The sequence below is a fragment of the Styela clava genome, chromosome 1, assembly GCF_964204865.1.
Source record: "Styela clava chromosome 1, kaStyClav1.hap1.2, whole genome shotgun sequence".
Classification (NCBI taxonomy): Eukaryota; Metazoa; Chordata; class Ascidiacea; order Stolidobranchia; family Styelidae; genus Styela; species Styela clava.
This window is the reverse complement of record NC_135250.1, coordinates 23,143,238-23,155,561: the sequence shown is the minus strand read 5'-3', so window position 1 is coordinate 23,155,561 and position 12,324 is coordinate 23,143,238. Positions and strand designations below refer to the sequence as shown.

At 32.9% G+C, this 12,324-nt stretch overlaps 1 protein-coding gene across 1 annotated transcript; it reads right to left on the bottom strand.

The window, feature by feature from the left end:
- Positions 1–3,841: 3,841 nt before the first annotated feature.
- Positions 3,842–7,722, bottom strand: LOC120325487 (kelch-like protein 25). Its single transcript, XM_078112155.1, has one exon. The coding sequence runs from the start codon at positions 7,685–7,687 to the stop codon at positions 6,365–6,367; it is 1,323 nt and encodes a 440-aa protein (XP_077968281.1). The 5' UTR covers positions 7,688–7,722; the 3' UTR covers positions 3,842–6,364.
- Positions 7,723–12,324: the final 4,602 nt, after the last annotated feature.

Genomic DNA, 12,324 nt, shown 5'->3' with positions numbered 1-12,324 from the left:
TTCTGAGATGACTTTGTTTGATTTATAAAGTACTGCTTAGATTATACCACTATTAATTAATACCTTAAACAATAAAGAAATTAAATGAAAAGAGTTTGACTTCACAGTTCATCACAAATAAAACTTGCTTCATAAAACAAAGATTACAATAAAAAAATGAAACCATAACGAAATGCAATGCCTGATTAAATAAGTAGACATCGCAATCTCGAAGCTATGTAATAAATGAAGTTGAATATTGACTGATTAAACTGAAGCTCTTCGGAATAATGGAAGGCTTAATGACAATTAATTATTTAATTTTCAAATTTTTTCATAAACATAACTAAAAACTGACAAATAACAATGTAACGTGAAAAACTAAATTCACAACACCCCTGCTTGAATATCTATCTGAGTAGCTGCAAAAGTTTGGTTGTGGTTTTAAAATAATAAACAAGAAAAACAATTCCTGGGGGTAGCTAAGCAGTAGGTATTGTTGCACACTATATACCGTATTGCGGCCCATTTTAATAGTAGATAGAATAGTAATAGTAGAAACTAGAATATATATCAACAAGTCAAGTAAATGCCAAAACGACACTGAACGTGCTTCAAAAAATCAAAATTGCTAAATTTGCGCATAAAAAAACCAATATTGGCAACCCTGTGTGATACCGTCATGTTTTTGTTTTTATTTTTTCATGCCAATTGATCGAATTAAATTTTGATTAGATCAGATCCCATTCTCAGAAAGTGGACATTTGCATAGAAAAACCAACCGGTATCGTATGGCCATACTTATCCTACCAATTATAATACCTTGAACAATAAAGAAATTAAATTAAAAGAGTTTGACTTCACAGTTCATCACAAATAAATCTTGCTTCATAAAACAATGACTACAATAAAAAAATTCAACTTTAACAGAAGGCAAGGCCTGATCAAATAACAACACATCACAATCTCGGAGCTATGTAAAGAATGAAGTCAAATATTGACTGCTTAAACAAAAGCTCTTCGGAAGGCATAATGGCAATAGAGTTATTTAATTTTTAACTATTTTTTGAAAACACAAAAATAAAAATAGCACAACTTGAACAAGTATGTTATCAAACCATATCAATTATAAAAAAATGAGATCGTAAATACAAATAACGCATTGGTCAACAGCAATCAGCAGTGAGGTTATTTATTACTAAGGCATGGTTGAATAAATACTATTTCGATTAGAAGTTTTTATTTTCCATCTTGGCAATTTCCACTTTGCAAAAATTTGATATTGGATGGACAGAAAGCAATATGTGCAACAGGGGCAATGTAATAAAAGCTTTATAGCCACAAGCCTGAATATTACAAATGATAATGTCAAATCTATTGAACAGTTTTTCCATGACAAAAAAACACACAGATTTAACACATTTAAAAAATGCATAATTAGATTTAATTATACCAAGAAAGCAGTGGAACAAAATAAATAATCAAAAAGTACAGTGATCTTCTAAAATATTTTTGATGATTCATATATATGTTTTTGTACACAAATTTCATAAAATTGAGTGCCATAAAGAGTCTAGTAGTCCCTGATAGAAATGCATAAATAAAGCTCAGAACTACACAACACCAACTGAAGCTCATAAGAATTAAAGGTTCAGATGCAACAGCAAGTTTTCTATAGATACAAACATTGATTGAATATCTGTGACCCACACTCTTTTGTTCCGTGATAAAATTATGATTTTTGACCCATTCATTGAAAAAGGTTCGCCATCCCTGATATAAAGCATAAAATTTCTTTATCAAGCAAAATATTCATAGATTAACAACAACAAACCTAATAAAGTGTTAAATAAAAGTAACTCAAAGTACAACAGCGGGAGGAACAGAATGTAAATAACATCTTGTGGTTTATCAATAGCATTGTGCATTACATACCGGTATATTAATTACGGTAGGTAGTATTCGTTATTTATCATTCACCTTCTTTTATACTGTGGGCAAATAATTGTTTACTGATGACCTAATTAACAACTAGTGATTTACACTTATCTTATATGGTTATATAATCCAAACTTGTTGACAAACAGATGCAAATACCAATACGGCTCATACAATTTTTTGACACAGCAATAACTTCTAAACAATATTAGCATTTCTTGGAAACCTTTTAAGGAACTATTTTTTAACTACCATAGTCTTCCATAAAATGATAGGAATAGAAAAAATTTTAACAACTTTTGCTTTTTCTTATTCTTAGGTGCATAAAGTATAAGAATAAAACGGCGGTGTGTTAGGAATAGGAGTGGTAGGAGCGTTGGGAATAGACTCACCAGTCACCACTGCACCTCCGATTACCCTGCGTAGGTTTGCAAGGTTCCAATACCACATGGCGTTAGTTATGTGCGAGAGGACTGCTGGATTCCTTGATGCCATAGGTTGGTTCATGTGATGCAAGGTGCTAGACTGTGTGCAGGACAGTTGTTAATTCACCAACTTACTAGGTGGTATCGTTTCAGTTACTGGTATATTTCATTCATGTTACATGCTTGAGTATTGTATTTCACTTGGGCGGCACTTGAAAAATACCATAACATATCTCTTATCTCGTTATACAAATGATGATATGAAATGAACCATCCTTGAAAATGAAAAAAATGAATTGGTTAGCTGTGATCAGTAGTAATGTTATTACTAAGACGAGGTTGGATAAATAATATTCTGACTAGAAAATTTTTTAATCCTTGAAATTTTACCTTTTCAAAATTTTAATATTGAATGGACAGAAACCAATTTTGTACAACAGGAGCAATGTAATAAAAAGCCTAGCCTGAATATTACAATTCATAATGGCTAATCTACAACAGTTATTTCATGAATAAGAAGCATAGAAAAAAATTATCACATTACAAAATCAGTAATTTGAAAAAATACAGTGATTTTCACTGATGGAAATGATTATTTAATATTAACCCTTTCTGATCAACAGCTGAAAATTTGAAATTTGTTGAGTTAAACTAAGATCAAATAGAATTTATCAAAAACAATTTAGGTATTTTGAATGAAAGGATTTCAAATTGTGAACCCATAAAACATAAATAGGAATTGAACGAGGTCAACACCACCATTATGGCATGTCACAAAATTGAATGGAATAATAAAAAAAATGGAAAATGTCGAGGAATAATAAAATCAAATCGTGATCATTATCAATTCAATAATGTAATAAAAAAAGGAAAATGAAAAACCGTCATTAGAATTAAAAACATTAGGTAATATGTAAGCGTTCAGGTGGTCGAATTATTAATCAGATACTAGTTACATCAGGGTGTTTCAAGATTGTCGGCCTCTGGGACCATACTATTATTTTTTTTCTTTTTGCGGGTCACAATAGTGCCAAGAATAGGTAAACAATGCAATATATAACAAACAATTTTGTTGTCAAAACACATTGATCATTATTTGTCATTTATCAAGCTGAAACATGCGAAAACACAAAAAAACTCACTAAAATGTGCAAAAATCTTACTATATCTACATTCAGTGCAAGATTTCAAACTCTTCATAACAGAGGAAGTGCTAAAAGAAAAATTCCATTTTAAATTGCCACCAAAACAACTTGCAGACATATCAAGCACGCATTGTGGTATTTGAGATACAGTAGGGTAAATGCTAAATTTTCTGACATATATGAAGCATTTTTTGTAATATTGTTTAGGCTGGTTGCAACAAACACACAGCAGGAATTATATTACATCGAAATTTAGTTATCAGGCATAGGCAACCTAGGCTAATAGATTCCTAATTCGATTTTAAGTTTTCTATGAAGTCTTTTCTGTTAGCATATATTCCAGATGAAAAAGATAGAGCGCCAGTCAGGGATGGCCAATACCGAATAGTTCACTATTTCGAATACATTCGAAATTATTATTTTCGAATATGAAATTTCGAATACTTCGAAAATAAAATCCAGTAATAGAATCTAAGTGTATGAAGGAATTTTCATACAATAAACAATGGAATAACTTCTATCTACAACCTGGCTATATTACCAGGCATTTCATGTTTGCAGATTATTGCGATATATATTTTATATAACATGAGTTGTGTTAATTAACAGAATTAAAATAATACGACAAGGCATTTTAAATAGTGGTATCGGTGATGGATTTGAATGCTTGCGCAACACAAAATCATCCTAGTAAAACGCCTATACTTTTAAAAACCAACCATTATCCAAATTATTTGTCAAAAAGCGGTATAAAGTATGAGTTCTTTTTCAGACTTGTGACAATTTTTTCGTGAGTACAAAAATACGAATCAAAGAGTAAATATATTCGGGAACTTTACCACACATTTTAAGTCCGCAGATCGCCATTGTATGTTTGTGTAATAATACTTTTATTATTTTATAAATACGAAAATAGGGTTCAAAAACTATTTATAATCGGGTAGTTTACCACACATTCAATGTCCACAGATCATCGTTGTATTTTGTAAATACCAAAATAGGAATCAAAGATTAATATCAATCGCGAGTTTGCCTCACAATTTATGTCCACAAAATGCCGTGATATTGTGCCCGAATAAAATTAATTTTTGATTCTTATTTTCGTACTCGAAAAAATCGTCACAAGTCGGAAAAATAATTTATACTTTATTACACATTCAAGTCCACAAATCGCCGTTGTATTTTTGAGTTAAAATAGTTTTAATATTTTGTAAATACGAATCCGAAATTAATTATAATTGGGCAGTTTACCACACATTTCATGCCCACAAATACCCGTGGTATTTGGTATTAATACTTTCATTATCGATACTTTTGACCATCATTATCAAAATTATTTGCCAGAAAGCGGGTGAAAGTATTTTTCTGATAAATCAACTTGTTTCCCAACTTGTGACAATTTATTGGATATCGTAACAATTACGGCTATAAATACCGTATTTCCCGGCTAATAAGTCTACATGGCAAATAGGACGATGTATATTTTTAACACTCAAAAAAAGGGGTTTTTCCATATAGGCCTCCAAAAAGACGGGTAGAAAAATTGTTCCCTGTTGTTCAGTTATGCCAATATGCGCTAATAATAATGTTTAGAACCAGATCACGTTTGTTTAGTAGAATCATACCCACAGAATTAACTATTTTTAACAATAAAGCGGTAATTTTAAGTTAAAAATCACAATCATTTTGAACAATCTATAATTTTATAGGGTCAGAACAGAACCAGATCATGTTTGTTTGGTAGAACCATACTCACGGAATTAACTATTCTCAACAACGAAGCAGTAAATTTAAATGATAAAGCGGCAATCATTTGGGACAACCTATCAACCCGAATGTTGAAATAATTTTGGAATGTGATAAGTACCACACGGTACGTCCACGGGTCATTTCACAGCTGTGTTTCGTGTCCCTGTCGTTTTCTGCTGAATCGGCAAAACCAAAGGGTCCTAAATCACTTACTTTATCTCGGTGGCGGTGGCCGTGTTTTCTCTTTTAAGTAACGATAACCGGCCTACGATTAAATATCATGATTGATGCAAACCCATAAGAACCAAATATAAGGTTTAACACAAATTATGCTTGAGAAGACTAATGCGAAAAATAAGCAGGCCACATAGAAATAAAATAAACATGCTTTCTCAATAAGGCGCCCCTCCCCCCAAAAAATCAAGCCAAAATTGGGTCTAGAAAAGCGACTTATTACCCGGGAAATACCGTGGTTGTCGATTATTCGACTAATGGAAATGATTTTGTGAATTAAAAGACGAATGTCGGCAATGTCCACCAACGCAAACGTGCAAATGTGTCGCAACACTATGCGACGTACATTCGCGCTGAATATAAACAATCAAAATGTCGACTCTATTTCATCGTCATTACAATACGTGAGAAAGCGTAAAAAGTCGTTTGAAGATTCTGGTAAAACGAAACACCGTGTTTACGGCGAAAAGTGACTACTATTTGTAATTATTCGGAATTGAGCCGAAAAGGTATTCGAATACTTTGATATTCGAATAATTTCGAATATTCGATTCGTTTTGGACAACCCTGGCGCCAGTTAACAATTCAGGCTAGCCAAGCACACTTTTTCAAGTTCGCTAGTTGCCTCAGCCAGCCATAAAACTAGTCAAATCATTGACATAAATGATGTAACAAAATGTCAGAAGATTTTTCTGGTTATTTTTATGACCAAACAAAAACAAATGCAATTTTTTGTTTACTCTCCCGTAAATGTAACGAGGGCAACAGATAATGAAGCGGCGGATCCGTGGGCCTGAATTTGGACCCTGAGTTAGATCGAGGTATGAAAAAATTCAATAAAGTTCGCTACAAGATCCATAATTGCATATAGGCAATGAATAATAGCTATCAATGTTATATAGATATTGCAACAGTTGCCATTGGAACTATATTTTTCCCTTGTATTGTTTCAATGATTTTCCATTCTTTTGTTGCAGGATCATATTCCTCTATATTTGCAGGAATTCCATTTCCACCAATGACATAAACTTTCTTATCAATCACACAACTACCAAACTCTTCTCTAGCATTATTCATTGGTTTCAACATCATCCAAGTTTTAGTTACAGATGAACGAAATTCAACAGTAGTGAGAGTTGATCTTCCATCAACATTATAACCTCCCATGACATATATCCCCTCCTCTGTAGCTGTTGCAGAAGCAGAATATCTTGCTTCATTCAATGATCTATCATCCATTGACCAAGTTGATGTGACAGGATCATAAATCTCAACTTGGTTTGTTGCTCGATATAGTTGATTACTTCCTGCAATACAAAACACCTTTCCATCAGCAGCCACCAAAGATTCATGATCCATATCCAATGATTTGTTTGTTAGTCTGGTCCATCTATTATTTGATGAATCATATCTTTCCATAATGTTTGAGTATTTTTCATACTCAATACCATAAACAAAACCATCAAGTGCAACTGCACAAGCATTCTGAAGATTTGCATTTGCCATTTGTTCCCACTTTGCATTTGATTCAGCATATTCAAGACTATAAAACGATTTATTTGTACAAATCACATAAATGTAAGATTCCATCACTACAGCAGAATATAATGTATTCTGTATAATTGCTTGATCTATGGTTTGCATTGGTGTCCATGTTTTATCATCAACATCATGAGAATGCATTCTTTCAGACGTTGGGTCAAAAACAACAAGCTGTTTTTTCTCTGTTAAATTGACATCTTTTGAGCTGATATCCCCATGACTGTCAAGAATGGATAGGGTTAGCAATCGGAGTGCCTCAAATGATTTATATAGTAATGTTTCATTTTCAACAAGAAATCTTCTATATGACAAAGTCATTTTTGTCAACTGAAATTTCATCACCAAACTAAGAAAACATTCTTTTCTTTCATCAATATCATGTTTGGTCCATGCTAACAACATCCTACATTTCACTTCTTCCTTTGCTTTTGTTTCCTTTGATTCCATCAGAAATGAAATAAATTTTTCATCAAGTTTCATAAACTCATCAGACTGGGCAATTTCTTTAAAACGTTGCAATGCAAATTGATTGCATTTTTCCTCAAGTTGTTTACAGTTGTACCTATTCGCAATTTTTTTAGTTTGAAAAAACGATCTAGGATCAAGATCATCTTCCAGAAAAATTGTGATACTATCACAAAGTCTTTGCAGCTGCATCATGTGAGTGACACCCATGAGTGTTTCACGTTTTTCTTTGGCAACATAAGCATCCCCAGTGTAAATGAAATCAACACATTTTTTAACACAAACTTCATCAAATTCCTTTATTTCAACGACACCAGATTTTGTTTCAACATTTTCATGAGATAACATTGCTTTAAAATAATCTGAACTTGCCGACACAATATTCTTATGAACAGGAAGTTCCTCAGATCCAGCTTTGATCATGAAATCACAATGACGTCCAGTTTTACGATATTCATTTAATTGTTGTAAAATTTCAACAGCATGTTCTTTAGAATCTGTATTGATTTTTTCTTCCATTTCTGAGATGACTTTGTTTGATTTATAAAGTACTGCTTAGATTATACCACTATTAATTAATACCTTAAACAATAGAGAAATTAAATGAAAAGAGTTTGACTTCACAGTTCATCACAAATAAACCTTGCTTCATAAAACAAAGATTACAATAAAAAAATTAACCATAACGAAAGGCAATGCCTGATTAAATAAGTACACATCGCAATCTCGAAGCTATGTAATAAATGAAGTTGAATATTGACTGATTAAACTGAAGCTCCTCGGAATAATGGAAGGGTTAATGACAATTGATTATTTAATTTTCAAATATTTTCATAAACATAACTAAAAACTGACAAATAACAATGTAACGTGCAAAACTAAATTCACAACACCCCTGCTTGAATATCCATCTGAGTAGCTGCAAAAGTTTGGTTGGGGTTAAAGTAATAAACAAGAAAATCAATTCCTGGGGGTAGCTAAGCAGTAGGCTATTGTTGCACACTATATACCGTATTGCGGACCATTTTAATAGTAGAAACTAGAATATATATCAACAAGTCAAGTAAATGCCAGGACATCAAACGTGAATTTCGACACTGAACGTGCTTCAAAAAATCAAAATTGCTAAATTTGCGGATAAAAAAACCAATATTGGCAACCCTGTGTGATACCGTCATGTTTTCGTTTTTATTTTTTCATGCCAACTGATCGAATTAAATTTTGATTAGATCAGATCTCATTCTCAGAAAGTGGACATTTGCATAGAAAAACCAACCGGTATCGTATGGCCGTACTTATCCTACCAATTATAATACCTTGAACAATAGAGAAATTAAATTAAAAGAGTTTGACTTCACGGTTCATCACAAATAAATCTTGCTTCTGAAAACAATGACTACAATAAAAAAATTAAACTTTAACAGAAGGCAATGCCTGATCAAATAACAACACATCACAATCTCGGAGCTATGTAAAGAATGAAGTCAAATATTGACTGCTTAAACAAAAGCTCTTCGGAAGGCATAATGGCAATTGAGTTATTTAATTTTTAACTATTTTTTGAAAACACAAAAATAAAAATAGCACAACTTGAACTTGAACAAGTATGTTATCAAACCATATCAATTATAATAAATGATAATCGTAAATACAAATAATGCATTGGTCAACAGCAATCAGCAGTGAGGTTATTTATTACTAAGGCATGGTTGAATAAATACTATTTCGATTAGAAGTTTTTATTTTTCATCTTGGCAATTTCTATTTTGCAAAAATTTGATATTGGATGAACAGAAAGCAATATGTGCAACAGGGGCAATGTAATAAAAGCTTTATAGCCACAAGCCTGAATATGACAAATGATAATGTCAAATCTATTGAACAGATTTTCCATGACAAAAAAACACACAGATTTAACACATTTAAAAATGCACAATTAGATTTAATTATAACAAGAAAGCAGTGGAACAAAATAAATAATCAAAAAGTACAGTGATCTTCGATCTTCAAGAAAAGACTATTTAATATTAACACCTCTGAAGCATACAGCTGAAAAACTTTAATGTAATGAATCATTGTCTTAAACTAATATCAGGTACATCTTTCTATAAACAATTAATGTAAATTAATGAAAAAGGTAGGATTAGAAATTATGAAACCATAGACCAGGGATGGTGAACCACTGACCCACGGGTGACAAAGTGAACCATCACGTTTTTTTTCGGTGACACCCCCAGACATGAATTAAATAAAAACATTACCGTAACATATATATACATATATAAGTGATAAAAATTGATAAAACCGACTTTAATTAAATTTAACAATAAGTAAACTATCATAATGTATCGTTAGTTGGGCAGCTAGTGCTGGGACTGCTCAAATTCAAATTTTGAATTCCGGGTCGATGTGGTAATTTCCAAAACTATCCTGGACATACGTGTTCACTCACCCGTGTATACCGTTATGTACCTATACCGTGAAAACATGGTCAATCATGCATAAAATTCGCAATTTATGATGGGGGACTTATTATCTGCATGTGATGTAAATTTCAAGTCTCTAAGTAGTGTCGTTCTCGAGAAGAAGATGAAAATGTAAAATCCTATATAGCTCACTGGAGCGTATCGCCGAGGTCACTCATGCATATCCTTGACATATCGTATCCGGAACATGTCCATTAATCATTGTTATGAATTTCAACCCAATACCATGTATCAATTTTGAGAAATCGCAAAAAAACTGAAGACGCGTTTTGCTCACTGGAGCGTGAAAGCGTGGTCAGTCATGCATAAAATTTGCAATTTATGATAGGGGACTTATTATCTGCATGTGATTTGTATGTATGTATGTATGTTTAAATTTAAATTTCAAGTCTCTAAGTAGTGTCGTTCTCGAGAAAAAGATGAAAATGTAAAATCCTATATTGCTCACTGGAGCGTATCGCCGAGGTCACTCATGCGTATCCTTGACATATCGTTTCCGGAACATGTCCATTATTCATTCTTATGAATTTCAACCCAATAGCATGTATCAATTTTGAGAAATCGCAAAAAAACTGAAGACGCGTTTTGCTCACTGGAGCGTGAAAGCGTAGTCAGTCATGCATAAAATTTGCAATTTATGATGGGGGACTTATTATCTGCATGTGATGTAAATTTCAAGTCTCTAAGTAGTGTCGTTCTCGAGAAGAAGATGAAAATGTAAAATCCTATATTGCTCACTGGAGCGTATCGCCGAGGTCACTCATGCGTATCCTTGACATATCGTATCCGGAACATGTCCATTAATCATTGTTATGAATTTCAACCCAATAGCATGTATCAATTTTGAGGAATCGCAAAAAAACTGAAAACGCGTTTTGCTCACTGGAGCGTGAAAGCGTGGTCAGTCATGCATAAAATTTGCATTTTATTGCTAGCTGAGAACTTCTGCACATTTGAGGTGAATTTCAAGTTTGTAGGACCAATTTGAAAAAAAAATATTAAAAATAAATAATAATAATAATAATAATAAATAAATAATAATAATAAAACACAGGAATACAATAGGTTCCCTGCTGACAAGCAGCGGGAAGCCTAATTACAACAGCATGAGGGACAGAATATAAATAACATCTTGTGGTTTACCGATAGCATTGTGCATTACATACCGGTATATTAATTAGGTAGTATTCATTATTTATCATTCACTTTCTTTTATACTGTGGGCAAATAATTGTTTACTGATGATCTAATTAACAACTAGTGATTTATACTTATCTTATATGGTTATATAATCGAAACTTGTTGACAAACAGATGCAAATACCAATACGGCTCATACAATTTTTTGACATAGCAATAACTTCTAAACAATATTAGCATTTCTTGGAAACCTTTTAAGGAACTATTTTTTAACTACCATAGTCTTCCATAAAATGATAGGAATAGAAAAATTTTAACAAGTTTTGCTTTTTCTTATTCTTAGGTGCATAAAGTATAAGAATAAAACGGCGGTGTTAGGAATAGGAGTGGTACGAGCGTTAGGAATAGACTCACCACTGCAACTCTGATTACCCTGCGTTAGTTTGCAAGGTTTGGATACCATGTGGCGATAGTTATGTGCGAGAGGACTGCTGGATTCCTTGATGTAGGTTGGTTCATGTGATGCAAGGTGCTTACCTGTGTGCAGGACAGTTGAGGAAGAGGAAGCCGTGACCGACCAGCGGTTACGTGAACCACCCAAGACGGCGAGGAGTCCAGCAATCCTCTCGCACATAACCATCCCTGCATGGGATTCGAACCTGCAAACCCACGCAGAGTAATTAGAGGTGGGGTGGCGAGCGTATTACTAACGCTTAGCCCGTTGAGTCACACCGCTGCGCCGAAAATCACTTGAAAAATACCATAACATATCTCTTATCTCTTTATACAAATGATGATATGAAATGAACTCATCCTTAAAAATGAAAACATGAATTGGTCAACTGTGATCAGCAGTAATGTTATTACTAAGGCAAGGTTGAATAAATAATATTCTGGTTAGAAAAGTTTTTTAATCCTTGAAATATTCCCTTTTCAAAATTTTAAAATTGAATGGACAGAAACCAATTTTGTACAACAGGAGCAATGTAATAAAAAGCCTAGCCTGAATATTACAATTCATAATGGTTTATCTGCTAAAAGTTATTTCATGAATAAAAAGCATAGAAAAAAATTATCACATTACAAAATCAGTAATTTGAAAAAATACAGTGATTTTCACTGATGGAAATGATTATTTAATATTAACTCTGTGAACTCTGAATCCCCAGAACGATGCTACTCTCTCACCCTGACCTCCCACGGCGTCGCATCGATTCGACGC

What these genes read in the sequence shown, in the direction of transcription:
- LOC120325487 (XM_078112155.1), bottom strand. Translation starts at nt 7,687, where the DNA reads ATGGGTGTCACTCACATGATGCAGCTGCAAAGACTTTGTGATAGTATC.